Genomic DNA, 21,511 nt, shown 5'->3' on the forward strand with positions numbered 1-21,511 from the left:
TCTCAACTAAAAATACAAAAATTAGCCAGGTGTGGTGGCAGGCGCCTGTATTCCAGCTACAAGGGAGGCTGAGGCAGGAGAATGGCATGAATCTGGGAGACGGAGGTTGCAGTGAGCGGAGACTGCGCCACTGCACTTCAGCCTGAGCGACAGAGTGAGACTCCGTCTCGGAAAAAAAAAAAAAAGAAAAAAGAAAATGAAAACAAAACTTGCACATGCATATTCTTTGCAGCATTATTAATAACAGTCCAAAAGTGGAAATAAATGTCTATCAGCTGATGGATAAAGCAAACGAAATGTGCTATCTCCATACAATAGAATACTATTCCATCATAAAAAGGAATGTTGTACTGATTCATGCTACACCACAGATAAACCTTGAAAATATGGAAAGAAGTCAGTCACAAAAGAGCACACACTGTGTGATTCCATTTATATGAACTGTTCAGAATAGTTGAATCTATGGGGACAGCAGATTGGTGGATACCTAGGATTAGCAAGGGGGGTTAGGGGAAAATGAACAGTGACTGCTAATGGGCACAGGGTTTCTCTGGAGGGGATGATGAAAATGTTCCAAAATTGTGGTAATGGTTACACAACTCTGTAGTATATATAAAACATGGAATTGTATAATTCAAATAGGTCAACTGTATGGTATGTGAATTACAGGTCAATAAAGCTGTTATAAAAAAATAAAGAAAAGTATGAGGGTATAAAACTTAAAGAGCACAGCACGTTCAGTAAACTGGCTTTGCTGTGTTATGGCTATAACACAGATAATGTGAAAGAGAAAGGCAGGAAATGAGGCTGAAGAGAAAAGTAGGGAAGGTCCGAGGATTTTGTGTGACAGGTTAAGGTTTTTCTTGAAAGCTACATGGAGCCATTTAACATATACTAAATAGTGGCTTTAAAGTATATATTTTCATGCAGAAACTTGGCTTTTGAAAGAAAGGCAAGAAAGTAATAGCAAAAAAAAAAAAAAGTCATAGCACAGTAGTTAGAAAAAGACATCAGATGAGAGAGATGTTATTTGTTTTTTATTTAAAGATCAGATAGATTTGAATAATTTTATGAAAGAACTAGTACTGAGAATGTGAAGATATAGAAGACATAAATGATAAAGCAAGTTTCCTAAAAAGCAGAAGGGTAATAGAATCTAGAGACAAGTTAGACTGGCTTGAATGGAAGGGTCACCTCTTCAACAAGGGAAGAATTCAAGATGAGGGTACTGTATAAATAAGTAGAGAAAACTCCCACTAGTAATGTGTTTTCGCTAGTGAGGGAAATGGATAGAAGAAAATGTTTAAGAAAAAAATATAAAAGGAGCCAAGTGCTTATGAGCCCAGCCAAGACAATGGGAAAAAGGAAGCAGCCCATCCCATCATAGGCCCAGAGGCCTAAGAGGAAAGAATAGTTTTGGGGGTGGGGCAGGAGCCCACTGACCAGAAGAGCCTCAGGACAACTGCTCCCCACGGCCAGGGACTGCTCCAGCTCCAGCCACTACCTGGTGTTAAACCTCTAGGCAAGTGCAAGAGTGAATGAAGCTTGGTGGTTTCCACTTAGATTTCAGGTTTATGAGAAAGCCTAGGTGCCCAGGCAGAGCAGGGGCAGAGCCCTCACAAAGAGACACTACTAGGGCAGTGCCAAGGGAAAATGTAGTGCTGGATGCCCCACACAAACTCCCCACTGAGGCACTGCCTAGTGGAGCTGTGAGAAAAGGCTGCTGCCCTCCAGAATGGTAGAGCCACCGGCAGCTTGCAACCTCAGTGTGGAAAAACCACAGGGACAGAACTGCCCACTCAACGAAGCAGTGTGCCCAGGATGTAGGACATGGAGTCAATGATTATTCTGGAGCTTTAAGATTTAATGACTGGCACGACGGCTCACACCTTAATCCCAGCACTTTGAGAGGTCGAGGTGCATGGATCACTTGAGCTCAAGTGTACAAGACCAACCTGGCCAACATGGTGAAACCCTGTCTCCACTAAAAATACAAAAATTAGCCAGGCATGGTGGGGCATGCCGGTAGTCCCAGCTACTTGGGGGGCTGAGGCAGGGTAATCACTTTAACCCAGGAGGCAGAGGGTACAGTGAGTGAAGATCGCACCACTGCACTCCAGCCTGGGCGTGACAGAGCAAGATTCTGTCTCGAAAAGAAAAAAAAAATTAATGACTGCTTGCTAGGTTTCAGACTTGCACAGGGCCTGAACGAACCCCTTTTCTTTTAGCCAATTTCTCCCTTTTGTAACAGAAATGTTTATTTTATCCAATGCCTGTATCCTCATTATATCTTGGAAATAAATAATTTGTCTTTGATTTTACAGGTTCATAGGTAGAAGGAACTTCGCTTGAGTCTCAGATGAGACTTTAGAGTTCACACTTTTCAGTTAAATGCTAGAATGAGTTAAGACTTTGGGGAACCATTGGCAGGGGATGATTGTATTTTGATATATCAGAAGGACACGATATTATAGAGACCAGGGGCAGAATGATATAGTTTGGATGTTGTAAATCACATGTTGAATTGTAATCCCCAGTGTTGAAGGTAGAGCCTGGTGAAAGGTCACTGTATCATGGGGGTGGATTTCTCATGAATAGTTTAGCACCATTCCTTTGGTACTGTCCTCACCATAGTGAGTAAACTCTTGTGAGATCTGGCTGTTTTGTAAGTATCTGGCATCTTCAACCTTGCTCTCTTGCTCCTGCTCTCACCACGTGAAGCGCCTGCTCCCATTTTACCTTCCACCATGAGAAGTTCCCTGAGCCCTCCCCAAAAGCCAAGGAGATGCCAATGCTATGCTTGTACAGCCTGCAGAACCATGAGCCAATTAAACTCCTTTTTTTTTTTTTTTTGAGATAAAGTCCCATTCTGTCACTGGAGTGCAGTGGAGTGATCAGTGAACTGCAACCTTGAACTCCTAGGCACAAGTGATCCTTTCACTTTAGCCTCCCAAAGTGCTGGGATTACAGGCACGTGCCACTGCGCCTGGCCCTCTTTCCTTTATAAAATTTTTTTTTAAATGAAAATTTAGACTCTGTCCCTAAGCAAAATGGGAGAAAAAAACAGACTAAGGATATAAACGTTATTAGGGTTCTACTGAGAGCTCAGCTAATGTTAAAAATCAAGGGGTGGTGCCAATTCATAAGTCCGTAAAAATCTCCAACAGCACTCTATACTGTGGCTATAGGAATGGAGAAAATGGATGGCTGGATTTGACTAGACCTAAGATGTATAGGACAAATGAAGTAGAAAAACAGAAGAGAAAGGAGTTTGAGGGTATGTTAAGAAGGAAGAGAGGTAAAAAGGGATTTGACTAGTAAGAAAATGACTTGGGCTGGGTACAGTGGCTCACACCTGCAATCCCAGCACCTTGGGAGGTTAAGGAGGGCGGATCACTTGAGGTCAGGGGTTCAAGACTAGCCTGGCCAACATGGCGAAACCCTGTCTCTGCGACAAACACAAAAATTAGCTGGGTGTGGTGGCACGCACCTGTAATCCCAGAAACTTGGAAGGCTGAAGCAAGAGAACTGCTTGAACCTGGGAAATGGAGATTGCAGTGAGCTGAGATCATACCACTGCACTCCAGCCTGGACAACAGAGCGAGACTCTGTCTCAAGAAAGAAAAAAATAAAAAAGAAAGAAAGAAAATGACATACTGAAAAGCCTAGAGATTCCAATGAACATCAAGAACAGCAATAACCTGAGTAAAGGGTTGTTGTAACAAGAGTTTTCTCATCAGAGTATGTTAATGGTACTATCTTCACCAGACTCAAAATATCCAAGTCATCTTCAACCATTCCCTAGCCTTAAATACGTAATCTTGTTAAGTCTGATTCTACTTCTATCATTCTTTCGGTTCTCCCCACTCTCCGTTCCTAATGCTACCAGGCCTTCATTATGTCTCTACCTGACTTCTGGTGTAACAGGTCTCCCAACCTCAAGTCTTCCTTCCAGTCCACTTCACCACAGTTATTTTTCTAAATGACGACTATAGTCAAATTCCATCTCAGTGGCTTGCCCACCATTTATCAAAGTTCCAACTTCTCTGTGTGGTGATCAGTATCATCATGATCTAGCCCTAACCTTTCATTCTTTTTCTACTACTGTCCTTCATACATCCTACTCACTCATCAAATTAAACCCTCAAAGAGACCTATGATTTCTTGCTTTCAGACTCAGGCAGCTCTCTTATCTAGAATTCTGTTGCTCATAACAAACCAGCACGATTCCACCATTCTTCAAGCCCCTGTTCAAAAGCTACTTTAATCCCTCTGACAGAAATAATCTTTCTCCTTTTTTTTTTTTTTTTTTTGAGACAGAGTCTCGCTCTGTTTCCCCAGGTTGGAGTGCAGTGGCATGATCTCGGCTCACTGCAACCTCCACCTCCCAGGTTCAGGCCATTCTCCTGCCTCAGCCTCCCAAGTAGCTGGGACTACAGGCACCCGCTACCACGCCCAGCTAATTTTTTGTATTTTTAGTCGAGACGGGGTTTCACCATGTTAACCAGGATGGTCTCGATCTCCTGACCTCGTGATGCACCTGCCTTGGCCTCTCAAAGTGCTGGGATTACAGGTGTGAGCCACCGTGCCCGGCCTCTCCTCTTTTTTTGAGAGAGTCTCAGTCTGTTGCCCAGTCTGGAGTGCAGTGGCACAATATTGGCTCACTGCAACCTCCGCCTCCCAGGTTCAAGCAATTCTCTGCCTCAGCCTCCCAAGTAGCTGGGATGAGAGCCGCCCGCCATCACACCCAGCTAATTTTTGCATTTTTAGTTGAGACAGGGTTTCACCATCTTGGCCAGGCTGGTCTTGAACTCCTAACCTCGTGATCCACCCACCTCAGCCTCCCAAAGTGCTGGGATTACAGGCATGAGCCACCGTGCCCTGCCCCCAAGTCACCATGCCCAGCCCATCTAAATTCCTATAAAACTAGGTTTGTCTTGGAGCACTTACCATATTACATCTTATTATCATTATTTATGTATCACAGATCCCATATTAACCTGCAAAGACCCATCTTACTTGTATCTGTATTTCCTTGGTACCTTGAATAAAACACTTAAAAAAAATCTAGTAAATAAATAAATCTTCCATGTATGACCTTCTATGGAAGATTATATAACATTAGATCCTCTAGAACAGAGGTTCTAAAGGAGGGTCAATAAGTGTGAAGACTGCAAATTCATTTCAGAACTATGACCATCCTGAAAATGTGAGTACACACATTTATACGTGAATTTTTCTGAAGCAAAAGTCCATAATTTTTATCAGATTCTCAAAGGGGTTCTATATTAAGAAATTAATGTTTTTGGCAGTGGCTCACACCTGTAATCTCAGCACTTTAGGAGGCTGAGGCAAACAGAGCTCTTGAGGCCAGGAGTTTGAGACCAGCCTGGCCAACATGGTGAAACCCTGTCTCTACTAAATATAAAAAAATTAGCCAGGTGTGGTACACCATGCCTGTAATCCCAACTACTCAGGAGGCTGAGGCATGAGAATCACTTAAACCCTGGAGATGGACGTTGAAGTGAGCTGAGATTGTGCCTGGGCAACAGAATGAGACTGCATTTTAGCCTGGGCAACTGAATGAGACTGTGTCTCAAAAAAAAAAAAAAAAAAATTGGCCGGGTGCGGTGGCTCAAGCTTATAATCCCAGCACTTTGGGAGGCCAAGGTAGGTGGATCACGAGGTCAGGAGATCGAGACCATCCTGGCTAACACAGTGAAACCCTATCTCTACTAAAAACACAATAAACTAGCTGGGCATGGTGGCAGGCACCTGTAGTCCCAGCTACTCAGGAGGCTGAGGTAGGAGAATGGCGTGAACCTGGGAGGCAGAGCTTGCAGTGAGCTGAGATGGCGCCACTGCACTCCAGCCTGGGCGACACAGCGAGACTCTGCCTCAAAAAAAAAAAAAAAAAAAAAAAAAAAAAAAATTAATAAATGTTTTTATGTATACTTTTAAAATGTGAGTCTGTATTTTTTAGAAATACATTCTAAAGTATTTATAGATAGAAGAGAGTTGAGATTTGTTTAAAAATAATTGAGGTATGAGGTGGGGAGTACTGGATGGGGACATATATGATACAAGATTCGCTATGATTTGATAATTGTTGAAGATGAATAATTGGTACATAGGATATTCATATTATTCACTCTACCTTGGTGTATGTTGAGAATTTCCCAATGTAAGTTATTTTACTTCTTCAGAGACTGGGTTTTGCTATATTGTCTAGGCTGGGGTGCAGTGGCTATTCAGATGTGTGATTACTGTACACTGTATTCTCAAACTCCTGGGCTCGAGTGATCCTCCTGCCTTAGACTCCCTAGCAGCTGGGACTATAGGCCAATGTAGGAATATTTTTAGTGAAATAGAAAAGGGGTTCTTGGCTAGGTGCAGTGGCTCGTATCTATAATCTCAGTGCTTTAAAAGGCCAAGGCAGGAGGATTACATAAGCCCAGGAGTTCAAGGCTGCTGTGGGCTATGATGGCACCACTGCATGCTGGTCTGGGTGACAGAGTGAGACTCTGTCTCTATAAAAAAAAATAGAGGGGGTTCTTAGCCCCCAAAAGGGTAGAGAAACACTGCTTTCACCTAATTTTGGGATTAAATCAGCCTCTTAGGAAGCCTCTGGCTTAGGTTAGTTGCTTCTCAGGAACTAGACCCAGAGTCCAACTGGCTTCTTGGAAGTAAAACAAATGTCACTTGCGGCTTTTCACACCAAAAGAAAATGTTCATTGGAATCAAGAAGTAGTCAGACTATCTAAACAGCCTTCATGTATTAAAATAGCAAAATATGCAAAGAGTTTGAGAAGATTTTCTTACTGTGCTCAACACTGGCTAGAATTCTATTTGCACGTAATGTTAAAATCTGAGCTTTACAGTTTTAGAGAGATGTGAATAATTTAGAGAAGATCTAAAGAAAAACAACAAAAATGGTCAAAAAGTTTGAATATCTCCTTGTTTATAAAAGATGACTTAGAGTGTCAACAGAAAAACTAAAGATCACTTAGTACCAGACCTCAAATGTAGGAACACTGATAAAAGCCTACTGTTCTCCATCTTCACTTATAAGGGATCCACAGAATTCATCTTAAATTATCTCATCTCTCAAAAGGAGTTGGGCTAAATGATTGTTAAATCCACTTATGAGCTCTAAAACCCTATGATGCCCTGGTTTTTGATAGGTGCATTTGTTGAGAAAAACCTGTTATCTCTATTTCTTTCCTTGTTTAAATACTTATAGCATAAACATTTAGATTAGATATAATGAAATATTTCCTTATGTGGGACCATCAGAAAATCAAATTAGAATCTATGAAATGTGCATTTTCCTCCTACCTTATCTTCCTGGCCCCTCCATCCTTCCCATATTACATTAAAATAGTTGAGCTCCAGTCTAGCCTGAGGGCAGGAGAGTGAGCAGGATGAATTATTTAATTCCCTTTAGTCTGATGATGCTATGACTGAACTATTTCTCATACACCAAAGATAGAATGTTGTAAGTGTAATGCATCCCTTGCACCTAAGCCCTTAACTGGCCCCCTTCTCAAATGCTAAAGGGTAATTCTATCTCCATATTAACACTGGACCTACTGAGTAAATGAAGAACACCAAAGGCAATCTGCAGAAAACCTGTTTAACATACACAGTTTAAGTATTAATTCTGAATTTCAGAACTACAAATTGCCTTGGCAGAAGTGGCATATCTCATACAGAAAGGAACATTTTGTAATATGGAAGAGGTGAGAAAAAATAGAGGGGGATACTGAACAAAATGTTTTATAATCATGTCTGTACTCTCATACTGTCATTTTCCACATATGGAAACTGAGGCATTTTCTTATGAAAAAAAATTAACTTAAAATGGAAAAGAAGAACATGATAGGTAACAAAATCCTAAGAATTCTATAGAACTACAAATGAAACACAGAAACAGAATTTCTTAAATAGCATTTATTTTCTCTCAAAAAGCCTATTATGTACTAACAAGTGTTCCTGTAAATTATCAGAAAGGCATCACTACTAAAGTTTTATACACATTTTTTATATAAGAGAAGGAATATTGGGTTACAATCTGAATTTCTCTTTATGATTTCTCTTAAAGTACAGAACTGCTATTAAAATGACTAATATTGCTAAAATGAAGGCTACTAAATTTTCCCATGAATTTCAGTGGAATGCCCCAAAATGGTGTTAAGATATGCAGGACCCATTTCAAAGCAATTTCTCCACCCCTTCATAAAAGATTTAAGCTAAAGAAAAAAAAAAAAAGAAAGAAAACCCAACAGCTGAAGACATTGGGCTATTTATAAGTCTCCTCCCAGTCCCCCAGACAGCCTCACAAGGGGGCTGTAAACAGCTAACTAAAATATCTTTGAGACTCTTATGTCCACACCCACTGACACAAGTAGAGCTGTAACCACAGTGAAACTAGACTTCAGTTTCCTTTAGCAAGTATGTGCCTATGGTAGTAAACTGGAGTAAATGTAACAGTAATAAAACAATTAAAAAATAAATAAAAATTATACCTTTTTCTCCAACAAACGGTAAAGACCATGTGAAGACATCCATAAAATTGGGCAACCAGTAAGGATGTGGAGAACAGTTAAACTGTCGAATATTCATCACATTATTTTCATACTTTAATACAGCAGCTGCAAGATAAGTTGAACATCGATATAACTAATTGTAATTAGTCTTAAAAATATAAAATACATAAAAGCAGAAAAATATTAAGAGGAAGGGAGATCGGGGTGAGTGGAATCAGGGCTGGTAGACGGAGGAAGGAACGAATTTTTAATAATAACACACGTTTTGTTTTTAACACTGTCATGTAGAACTCTAACTATAGTCAGGTCTTCACATTACTAACGAAATTTCCAGATTCTTTCCAGAATGTTTGTTTTACTTTATAATCCAATGATGAACATGCATTTTTACTAAATCCAAAATTGTGAAAAATCAGTTTTTAGAAGAAACAGATAATGGCAATGAGCAATTTTCTAGGTTTTTAAAGTTCATACAAATTGAGAATTTAAGATCTTTCTAGCTTCAGGCAACCTGAAAAGTATAGCTGAATGGTAATAAAGCAAACAAAAAAATCCCACCCATTTGGAACATTTTACTTATAAATGTATGAATGTATTTGTTTCATTTAATATGGAAAATCAGGCAAAACTACTAAAAAGAAACATTTTACTTTGTTTAGAAAAAAAATCCCACTAAAACACCAAAAGAGAATATTATAACCAAATAATCCAAAGATAACATATTCATCTCAAATGCAGGTATTTAATGTTTCAATATGTTGATATAATTAAAATCTTAAATGATCTACATAGATTTCAATTACTGGTTATATTACTGTATAGAACACTGGGTTAGAAGGGCTGGATTCTCATCTAAACTATAGCGCATATTAGCTGTGCAATGCTTGGTAAATTATTCAACTAATGTATTTCTCATTTATAAAACAGGAATAATATGTCTACACTGCCTACCACAGAAGTTTAAGATCAGACAATGCATTTCACATGAAAATACACAAAAGTATAATGTCTTGTAGATAGTATTTTATGGTTACTTTTTCACTTTAATGAAAAGCACTGGAATGCAGATGTTAAATTCCAAGATTTGTGATTTTGGCTAATAAAGAATCAAAAGTAATCCTGCTACACGTTACTGTTTACTAACTTAATAAGTATTATGTTTGTTTCCCATATGAAATTTCCATCTGAAATAAAAGTATTTTAAATTATATGTTTTGACAATCAGTTCAAAGTGGGAAAATAAAGCATTTTAAATTAGCCTCAAAAATTATCAGCTGATACCAAGCTTTCAGATCTTTTGTAAGGGAGAAAAGACAGAAAAATCTAGAAAATTGCCTTATGGATAGAATGAAAAATTACAAACATACCCATACAACGTAAACACTCAAACCATTAACACTATTTATGTACAGACTCAGAACTACAAAGAGACATTTGATTTTTGACAAGACAGTCAATGGTTTGAGTTTCTTTTATAAGTACTAAAAAAAAAAATCCATCCCTTAACCTCCTGAGTCAAACAAACAAAGGACAATCAGTAACGCAGTACTCAACTCGACACCGAACACTAGCTCCCTTAATACTAACAAGGGGAAATCACAGCTGAGGAATTAGAGCATCAATAGAAAGTTAAATTTAACACTTGGTTCTGTTTTTGAGAATGGAATCAGGGCAGGGGTGCAGTGGCTGAGGCCTATAATCCCAGCACTTTGGGAGGCCGAAACAGGCAGATCACTTGAAGTCAGAAGTTCAAGACAAGCTTGGTGAACATGGTGAAACCTCATTCTATAAAAATACAAAAATTAGCTGGGTGAGGTGGCAGGTGTCTATAATCCCAGCTACTAGGGAAGGCTGAAGCAAGAGAACCGCCTGAACCCAGGACGCAGATGTAGTAGTCAGCCGAGACTGCACTACTGCATTCCACCTGGGCAACAGAGCGAGACCCTGTCTCAAAAGAGAAAGAGAGAATGGAATCAAAACTTAGATGTTTCCTTTCAAAAATGAAGTCATATTTCATAAGACATCTATAGTATAAGTTCTTGTAGCATATTCTGTACCAAAGTTATCCAGCATGCTACTGTTTGGTCTCAGGCAAATGTTTTAATCTTTTAACCATCACCTCTCATCATCCAAAAAAACTCTTCCTCTGTTCCTCTTTTGAACTTACACCATGACCCTTATTTAGCAATGACCTCATTCTCTCTCTAAATGTCCTTTTTAAAGTCTTTAACCTTCTGTTCTTTCCTCTTGGCACATCCACTCCAGTCTGATCCTGAAGCTATGGCATAGTCAACTGAATTCCAGACATGTCAAGACAGAAGAGAAGCTGGCCTCTTAATTTCATCTTCCAAAGATGTAAACTACATAAACATACCCAATCTCATCTTCAATGTCCTTGGCACACACTTAACTAGATTAAGACCCTTTGGCACTTTCTGTTAATAAATTGTATTCAAAATAAAATGAAATCCAATTACTATAGACAGGTCAAATTTTCAGGGAAGGTGGGGAAATGAAAATCACTGGAACAGAAGGCAAAGGAAAAAAGCAGTAAAAAGAAAGAGAAGAATGTATCCCTCAAATGAGATGAAACTGGATTAATTTTTTAAAAAAAGCTCAAATACAAATCTTCATGGGGCAGTGATAAGACTGTGGAGGTAAAAGAAGGAAATAAGAAAGGGAAAGAACCTAGATCAGTGAACATAAAACAAGAAACATGATAAACTAAACAAGTAGACAGTGCAAATAAAATCATCAAAGCAGCAGCAGCAGCTTTATACAAACAAGAAAACATCCTCAATAAGGGAAAAGATTTAAGAAAGGGGAGTTTGAGAAAATCATCTTTGGTTTTGCTTGACGCACTTAACACAGAGCACATTTTACAAAATGGTTTTTTCGAGAGACAAGTTGTGAAATGGGGTTACGTATTACTTAGTTGCACATTTTGGATTTTTATTTATTGTTCTCCCCCCTCCCTTATATCTTACAGTTATTTATAAAGAATGTGGATACTAATAGTCTCAAACAACACCCCTTTTTTATTATATTAAAAGTCTATTAAAATACTAAGTTGTTTAACAATTTTTTTTTATCAACAACATCTTACCTTTATTATTGTAGACATCTAAGTAATTAGGTGCCGAAAAAATTGTTATTAATGAAGGGAACCCTGTAGTTTGACTTTTTCTGTACATTCTATAGCTGCAAAACAAATAGCTTAATATGCATCGTAAAGCATCAATCATGGTTACTAAGTTTGATTTATATTTTAGGTGTTAATTTGGGTCAGGGAAACAGAATTCTTACCCTGCATCTTGAGCTTCATGAGCTCTAATAATCGATAACAAATTATTGTTTTGCAAAAATTCACACACTGCTGGATAGCTGTGGGGGAAAAAGAGTAAATTAAGTAAAATAATTCTTTTTTGTACGAAGCATATACTATGTTAACAACTAAAATGTGATTAATCTTGGATATTTTTCCTTACTTATAAAAATAAGAACATCCTCGAACTGTATTGTGACTAAAATGTTCCTGTGATTTTTCATTTCCAAAATCTTCAGAAGGATCGGACCATAACAAGTCACACATTGGTCCAAACGCAGGTGGCTCTTTGAATCTATCTAACTGTGAAAGAAAGAAAAGAAAGAACAGAAGTAACTCATCACAAAGTAAGGACAAAATGTGCATAGGAAAATATACCAACTTTGAATACAGTTCATAGTATATTATTATTATTATTTTTTTTTTTTTTTTGAGACGGAGTCTCGCTCTGCCGCCCAGGCTGGAGTGCAGTGGCCGGATCTCAGCTCACTGCAAGCTCCGACTCCCGGGTTCACGCCATTCTTCTGCCTCAGCCTCCCGAGTAGCTGGGACTACAGGCGCCCGCCACGTCACCCGGCTAGTTTTTTTTTGTATTTTTAGTAGAGACGGGGTTTCGCCATGTTAGCCAGGATGGTCTCGATCTCCTGACCTCGTGATCCTCCCGTCTCGGCCTCCCAAAGTGCTGGGATTACAGGCTTGAGTCACCGCGCCCGGCCAATCATAGTATATTATTGTGAATAAACAGAAGCTATTTCCTTAAGATATCAGTATATTAATTTTTACCATTACCTAATCTTGGCAGTGAAGAGAAGTGTGAAACTTCTACTCTACTCAATAATGTACTATAAATAGAAATCAATCTTGGAAGTAAAATATATACTTACTCTCCTAATATCATCCAGTGTGTGTATTTCTGGTGAAAGTCCACCATGAACACAAAGAAACTGTTGGTTTAAAAGTGCAGCAAGAGGCAAACTATCAAAAGCTTCCATACAAGCTTCATAGACTCTTTCCGAATACTTAATTTTACCTAGAAAAACAAAAAATTAATTGAAAATTACATTACTAGTTGACCATTTTAAAAACGTATATATTAGATTTTTATTTCTTGTTCTCTCCCCTCCTTTATATCTTATAGCTATTTATAATGAAATTGAGATAGTTACAGTTTCCATTGTAAAAGGTAATAGTCCAGATAGACAAGACAGATAGACAGACAGACAGATTGCAAGAAAACTATAGAGACAGTAAACAGCAAAGTGGTGGCCAGGGTTTCAGAGTGAGTGAAGGGGTGACTATAAAAAGGTAGCAAGAGAGAATTTATGGCACGATAAAACTTTTCTGTATCATGATAGTGGTAGTGGGCAACTCTATGTAGTGTCAAAAGTCACAGAAGTAAATACCACAGAGAATAAATTTTACTGCACACAATATTTTTTAAGGAAAGCATCTGCCCCCATAAGAATCAACAAAAATATGCAATGTTATCAGTCTTATGAAGACAAAATATTTGCTCTCTCTAAAATTATTCTGGATATGTCTTATGAAGCAAAATATTTGATCTCTAAAATTATTTTGGATTATTCAGCAAAAATGTCATCAAGTATTATTAAAAATAAATAAGTCAAATCTCTAAAAACAGGCAAGGCACGGTGGCTCACGCCTCTAATCCCAGCAAATATAGACAGGCCAAAGCAGGCAGATCACTTGAGGCCAGGAGTTCGAGACCAGCCTGGCCAACATGGCAGAACACCATCTCTACTAAAAATACAAAAATTAGCCAGGCATGGTGGTGTGCGCCTGTAATTCCAGAGACTCAATGGCTGAGGCACGAGAATCACCTGAACCCAGGAGGTGGAGGTGGCAGTGAGCCGAGATCATGCCACTTGCACTCCAGCCTAGGCGACAGAGTGGGACTCTATCTCAAAAAAAAAAAAAAAAAAAAAATCTCTTAAAAACAGCTCAACCCTTCACCTTTATTAGCCAAATAAGGCAAAATGAGAACTATAGTTGAGGTTAAAATCATTTTAATACTTGCTTTATTTTACTCTAAGAGTCAATGACTATTGTTATTACAGGCAAGACAACTACATCATCACAACAAAATTCAAAGTTCATCCAATTTTTCTGAAAAATAAAAGTAACAGCATACTCATATGTCAGAAAAGCTGAGGGGTTCCTCTTGTCTACAATGAATACTTAAAAATGGGCAGTGAAGCAGGAGGCCAATATAGAAACACGAGAAAGACAAAACTCTACCAAATCAAACTATCATTTACTTTTAGAGAGATGTCATGCACTTTCCTTTGCTCCTTTGTAACTTTAAATTCCTGAGTATTTTGGTTTTGATGAGATTTTGGTAGGTGGTTTGTTATTTATCTAAGCAAAGAAAAAGAACTTAGTTCCTACTTCCTGTTTTAACACTATAACATTCAAATATTTTAAAAAACTATATATATATCCAGTACCAGAGGTTCTAAACTGGTAGTGTGCTAACGAACCTGTTTTCTAGCAATGTGGTTCAATAAAAATTCTAATTTGACTGCTTTTAGGTCAAGCATGCACATTCCAGGACTTATCTTACTCATTTAGGTTAACTGCCTGATCCTTGATGTTGTAAGAGTATGCCACTTCTGCCACTACCCATCGCTGTATTTTTCTCCTTTTACTGCAAGTCTCTAGTTAATATGATCTTTAATGGATCATGTTTTGAGTCTCAAAACGTTGAAATTATTTCTGTTTTTAGAATTTAACTCTACTTAATACAGTCATGAATATTAATTTAAAAAGCACAAAGTCAGGCCAGGCACAATGGCTCACACCTGTAATCCCAGGACTTTGGGAGGACGACGCAGGTGGATCACTTGAGGTCAGGAGTTAGAGACCAGCCTGGCCAACATGGTGAAACCCTGCCTCTACTAAAAACACAAAAATTAGCAGAGCGTGGTGGTGCGTGCCTGTAATTCCAGTTACTTGGGAAGCTGAGGCAGGAGAACACTTGAACCCGGGAGGAGGAGGTTGCTATGAGCCCAGATCGCACTACTGCACTCCAGCCAGGGCGACAGAGCGAGACTGTCTCAAAAAAAAATAAAAATAATTAAAATAATTAAAAAGCACAAAGGTTTGATGTGTGAAAAAGGCCTAACCTTGTTCTGTAACATGGTTACTTACAAGTATTAGATTACCATTGCGGTAATAATTTGAGAGAGAAAAGGGATAAACATTGTAGGTTAAGAATTTCACCAACTACTGTACCTGACTAGTCTTAAAACAACGATACAAAAAATAATTTTTTTTTTTAAAGAATTTCAATCATTAATAGCATGATTGAAATGATCTGCAATGATAACAGGATAAACAATTTGTTAGGATTCCTCACAGGAATGCCTCAAGATTGAAGGACAAAAATCTCCAATGCAAAAAAACATTTTTTTCTTTTGGTTTTTATTTTTTCCTGTTAGAAAAAAATGTATACTTTTTTTTTTTTTCCTGAGACAGAGTTTCACTCTTGTTGCCCAGGCTGGAAGTACAATGGCACAATCTCGGCTCACTGCAACCTCCGCCTCCCAGGTTCAAATGATTCTCCTGCCTCAGCCTCCTGAGTACCTGGGATTACAGGCATATATAACCACATCTGGCTAATTTTTGTATTTTTAGTAGAGATGGTATTTCGCCCTGTTGGCCAGGCTGGTCTCAAACTCCTGACCTCAGGTGATCCACCGGCCTCGGCCTCCCAAAGCGCTGGGATTACAGGTGTGAGCCACCATGCCCAGCTTAGAAAAATTAATTTTAACATTAAAACTTATATAAAAAACTCTAAACTACTAAGTATGTTTGTAAAAGTTAAACATAATAGGAAATTCTGAAATGAAAATTTTTTTTTTTTTGAGACAGGGACTGACTCTACAGCCCAGTTTGGAATGCAGTGGGACGATCTCAGCTCACTACAACCTCCGATTCCCAGGCTCAAGTGATCCTCCCACCTCAGCCTCCTAAGTAGCTGGGACTATAGGAGTACACTGCCACATCCAGCTAGTTTTTTTTTTTTTTTGTACTTTTGGTGGAGACGGTGTTTCACCATGTTGACCAGGCTGGTCTCCAACTCCCGAGTTCAGGCAATCTGCCTGCCTGGGCCTCCCAAAGTGCTGGGATTACAGGCGTGAACCACCATGCTCCACCAAAAACTTCTCAATTAAATACCATTAAATACCAAAGAGTGCTCGACAACTTTCCTCAAAGCTTTACGTGTGGACATGAAATCTATCCTTACATGTTGCACTGTAAAGTCCTCAAAACTCTTCTACACACATAAGTCCAAAAGAATACTGAGGAAGTGAAAACATTTCTCCTGGCAGTACTCACATTCCTGCTTAAAGGTAAAATATTCAGTAAGGTGTCTGCATTCATGGTTGCCTCTCAGAAGAAATAATGTGCTTGGGTATAGAATCTTCAGAACCCATAAATATAAGACACACTGCAAAAGAAAATTTTTCTAGTGAATTTATCTTATATTTTTGTTTAATGAAGCTGCTTGATCTTTGCTCCTTTTCCTCTATTAACCTTACCATCCCCTATTATCTTTTTTTGTCCCTTACTAAACTATAAGCACCACAAAATCACAGATTTTGTCATCTTACTCACTTTTGATTCTCCACTCCTAGAAAAGTAGCTAGCAGATAGGAGAAGAGCAATAAATATTTGCTGAATGAATGAGTCAAACAATCTATTTAATTACTTTTGATTTACAGACTGCCCAATATAAAAACAATTAGCACATTGGTCTACAGACGTCTATTAGTAAATAAAATAATAATGTCAAAATAACAGCAGCTAACATTTACTGAGTACTTACAATGTGTGAAGCACTATATAATTAATTCTCCTAATTTATTCCTTAAACAACACTATGAAGTATGTAATATCATCTTTATTTTACAAATGAGAAACTGAAGCAAATATCTTAAGTAACTTGTCCAAAACCACAAAACTTCTAAGTGATGGAGACAGGATTCTGATCCTCTGATCTTAAGCACTATGCCATGCTACCTAATGAAGGGAAGGTCCATGTTTTATGTTTGTTTAGTTGATTATGAATATTGCCTTACATATGGTAAGTGCTTATTATCTGAACTAATTCAATGCAAATGTAATTTTTAAAATAAAAATATTATTAAACATTATAGCAGATGCTGTTCTCTAAATAGGTTTATCATAAGAGACTCACATTTTATTTATTTGCTTAAAAAAGGAAGAACTATTTCATATGGAAATAAGTATGGTATATAATCATATGCAAAAAGAAAAAACAAACTTTTTTATTTTTAGAGACAAGGTCTCACTGTAACCCAGGTTGGAGTGGTACAATTACTGCTCACTGCAGCCTCAACCTTCTGGGCTCAAGCAATCCTCCTACCTCAGTCTCTTGAGCAGCTGGAACTTACAGGCACATGCCACCAGGCCCAGCTAAGTTTCTGTATTTTTTTGTGGAGACAGGGTTTCACCATGCTTCCCTAGCTGGTCTCGAACTTTTAGGTTCAAGCAATCTGCCTGACTTGGCCAACCTGTGCTGGGATTACAGGTGTGAGCCACCACACCCAACCAAACTTTATTGTTAATAAATTAAGGTATATTTAAATGTGTAACTATTCACACCTTCCTTTTATTCAAAAGGGAAAAAAGTAATAAAATCAGGGAAATCTGTTCTCATTGCTTATTTTGAGTCTTTGTTATTTTCCTTTTATAACAACAAAAGGTATTAAAAGAATCAGCTACATCCAGGCATGGTGGCTCACGCCTATAATCCCAGCACTTTGGGAGGCTGAGGCAGGCAGACCACCTGAGGTCAGGAGTTCGAGACCAGCTTGACCAACATGGTGAAACCCTGTCTCTACTAAAAATACAAAAACTAGCCAGAAGAGTTGGTGGGCACCTGTAATCCCAACTACTCGGGAGGCTGAGGCAGGAGAATCACTTGAACCTGGGAGGCAGAGGTTGCAGTGAGCCGAGATCACACCATTGCACTCCAGGCTGGGCGACAGAGTAACAGTCTGTCTCAAAAAAAAAAAAAAAAAAAGAGTCAGCTTCAAAACAATCTTATGCAAGGATATGCACACCAACTTATTTACCAAATAAGCGTCATAAAACTGTTTATTTTATTGCTTTTGTCAAATGCCTGAAATTTTTTGTTAGGATGGGCCATTTTCTGATTTGCCTGAAGCCCTGTGATAATTTGGGAAAAGCTGAGGAGGCTAATAATCAACTATCAGCAGGAGGTAGAAGAATTCAAGATAGTAAAATTCCTAAGGGAAGCAGGACTGACAGAATCTAGAACTTCCTTTCACTCTTGAGAATCCTAGCACACCTCAGAAAAAAAGGTATATTGGAAACACTGGAGAAGGGGATATAAACAACAGTAACCAACGTAAATTCACCAGGTAAGGTTTCAGTATCTACTAGGAAAGGTGGTTAAAAGCACATGCTTGGAGTCACATTGCCTGGCTATGCTGTTTACTAATAGTACAACCTTGGGCAAGTTACTTAACCTCTCTAAGCTCAGGTTCCTCATCTATAAAATGAATAAAACAACAGTACTTACCTCATTAATATTATTGTGAGGATTAATCGACATGTGTTCAGTGCCTAGAACGTGCTTACAACATATTAAATGTGCAACACAGCTATCTATTGGTAGAAATTTGACCCCACAATTCTACTTCTAGGAATTTGTCATACAAAAATAATCGGGCAAGTATGTAAAGATGTATGAATAATATGACGTATTGAAGCATCATTTGTAAAGGCAAAAAACTGGGAACATCTTCAGTGTCTAACCACAAGGAATTAATTAATTATAGTTTGTTATTAGGTGGAAAACAATGTAGCTATTGAAACGATGCTACAAGTTTATATTTACTGGCTTGGTAAGATATTCGGTGTAGGGATGTATGAAAAAGCAAGTTATAGACAATATTATAATATAATCCCCTTTTCATTAAAAAAAGAAAGAAAATGTATATATTGGAAAATACATATTGTTCTATAGTTACAGAATTTTATTTATATAATTTAAAAAGATGGCAGGGCAACAAGGGTCACATCTGTAATCTCAACACTTTGGGAGACCAAGGCGGGAGGATCACTTGAGCCCAGGAGTTCAAGACCAGCCTGGGCAACATAGGAGACTCAATTGCTACAAAAAAATTAAAAATTAGTCTAGGCATGGTGGTGTGCACCTGTGGTCCCAGCTATTTGAGAGACTGGGACAGAAGGATCCCTTGAGCTCAAGACGTCAAGGCTACATTGAGCCATGCTGGTGCCACTGTACTCCAGCATGGGCCACAGAGTAAGACACTGTCTCAAAAAAAAAAAAAAAAGAAAAGAAAAAAAAAAAAAAAAAAAAAAAGAAAAGAAAAAGAAAAAAGAAAAAGGAGCAAAAGGAACCATCTACTGTTAAGTGATAATCAAAAGGTCATTTTAATGCCTCAAGTTTTTAAAAACAAATTAGGCCGGGCGCGGTGGCTCAAGCCTGTAATCCCAGCACTTTGGGAGGCCAAGACGGGCGGATCACGAGGTCAGGCGATCGAGACCACCCTGGCTAACACGGTGAAACCCCATCTCTACTAAAGAAAATACAAAAAACTAGCCAGGTGAGGTGGCGGGCGCCTGTAGTCCCAGCTACTCAGGAGGCTGAGGCAGGAGAATGGCGTAAACCCGGGAGGCGGAGCTTGCAGTGAGCTGAGATCTGGCCACTGCACTCCAGCCTGGGCGACAGAACAAGACTCTGTCTCAAAAAAAAAAAAAAAAAAATTAATACTTTCCAAATACACAAAGATTCCATATGATATACTTGAGTCTTAATAGCTACATAAGGAGAAACAGAAGCACTAGGGCTCAAGCAATAAAAAAAATCACAATATACTTTATTTAATCAGAGAGAATTCAAGTAATCTTTTTTCACATGGTTTAACGCCTTTAGGGGCAAGAGAGATAAATAGCACTAACTTTTTAAGGACACTAGTTAACAGGGCAATAAAGACCCCTCAGTCTGCTCATAAATTCCACTGGGGAAAAAATGGCAATTATAATTATATAAACAGTTATCCAAACAAATTTATTTGAATTGTTTGAAAGACAGAATAGGAATAAACAGTAGCTTTTCATAAAAAACTTCAGAATATGCAGAGTTATTAAAAAAAAAACCTAACACAGGTACTTGTGAAAACTAGGATTAAGGGAAAGCATCTATGTTAACACTTAACAGCAAATCAAATGACAGTTTATGATTATTACCTCTATACTAAAATAACCTCTGTCCACATAATCGCCAAGAAAAAGGTATCGTGTATTAGCAGGTGATCCTCCTACTTCAAAAAGTTTCATCAGATCAAAAAATTGGCCATGGATGTCACCACACACTGAAACAAGAAGATTATTAGACAAGGGAAAAAAATCTCTAAAATAACAAATTTTAGTTAAGTTAAAATGTATTTTACAAAAGACATAGTATAAATGCTATCAAGAAATGTCTGAGAAGGAAGTAGTCTGTGAAGAGTCATGATTAGGATGATGTGTAACCAAGTGTTCATATGCTCAAGATCTAGAAAAAGATGTAACAGAAATAATGAAATTTGTGGTCAGTGACAAACTGTCATCTACATTTATAAAGATCGTCTCTAGGACTCCAAGGATGTGTTTTAAGTTTCAAGATGACAAAATTACAATGGTGGCAGTTAAAATATCCATTCTAACTCAATACTTTCTGTCGCTCTCTAAATGGTCACTTTTGGCATCTGATATGATATCAAGGTATTTGACTCTAACAATTGAAAGCAAAGTTAAGTATTGAATCAAATTGAAGTATGGTCAACACAATTGATGAAACCTTAACAAAAGCATATTAGACTAACTTCTACACTCAGATTATTTAGAATCATGTCTATTCACTGAAAACAGGCAATCTTTTTTAAGTATGGAAAATAATTTGGAAATTCAAGATAATGTCCAAGTAATATTGAGTTAGTATACAGTATCATTGAAAACAGTAAGTTTTAAATCCAGGCAACTAAACAACAACATAATAAAAATAATACCCAAAACATGAATAAGCTTACCTGTGATAGGAGCTTCTACTTCTATCATGGTTTTCTCTCTCCGAAGGATGGCAGCACCCTCGTTGATAATTCTAAGTGCAATTTCTTCATCTACTCGACCCTCTTTTACCAAGTGGTTCTTCAGAACATCAACCCTGGGTATCCCATCCAAATCAAATACTTCTTCAGATGTCAAGCGATGTGTTGGGGGGAAAGGGACAGCTGCAAATTTTTTTAATTAATAAAAAATAAGTCACCAAAAATATATTAACTTAAAAACCAATAATTGGATCTAGATAAGAATAAAAATTGTAAAGCAGAGATTTTTCTTTCTTCTTCATTTACTGGGTAGAAGTGTTTTTCTAAATAGTAAGCAAATTATACCACTTCTAAAGCTGTTTATATTAACATGTTCTTTGTTGAGAATTATTAGAGAACTGAGTTGTCTCACAAAATTAAGTTCTGGCCGGGCGCGGTGGCTCAAGCCTGTAATCCCAGCACTTTGGGAGGCCGAGACGGGCAGATCACGAGGTCAGGAGATCAAGACC

The 21,511-nt window shown here is 38.0% G+C and overlaps 1 protein-coding gene across 3 annotated transcripts in view; it reads right to left on the bottom strand.

The window, feature by feature from the left end:
* Positions 1-21,511, bottom strand: part of PPP3CB (protein phosphatase 3, catalytic subunit, beta isozyme) — a 60,630-nt gene that overhangs the window by 22,274 nt on the left and 16,845 nt on the right. For all 3 annotated transcript variants that reach the window (XM_011928095.1, XM_011928103.1, XM_011928091.1), the window contains exons 2-9: positions 20,985-21,185; positions 20,164-20,288; positions 16,237-16,348; positions 12,759-12,904; positions 12,038-12,177; positions 11,856-11,933; positions 11,656-11,750; positions 8,529-8,654 (exon numbers count right to left, since the gene is read on the bottom strand). In XM_011928095.1, the coding sequence (XP_011783485.1) occupies positions 8,529-8,654; positions 11,656-11,750; positions 11,856-11,933; positions 12,038-12,177; positions 12,759-12,904; positions 16,237-16,348; positions 20,164-20,288; positions 20,985-21,012 (850 nt within the window). In that variant the 5' untranslated portion in view covers positions 21,013-21,185. The remainder of the gene's footprint in view (positions 1-8,528; positions 8,655-11,655; positions 11,751-11,855; positions 11,934-12,037; positions 12,178-12,758; positions 12,905-16,236; positions 16,349-20,163; positions 20,289-20,984; positions 21,186-21,511) is intronic.

This window comes from Colobus angolensis, unplaced genomic scaffold (genome assembly GCF_000951035.1).
Source record: "Colobus angolensis palliatus isolate OR3802 unplaced genomic scaffold, Cang.pa_1.0 Scaffold12, whole genome shotgun sequence".
Lineage (NCBI taxonomy): Eukaryota > Metazoa > Chordata > Mammalia > Primates > Cercopithecidae > Colobus > Colobus angolensis.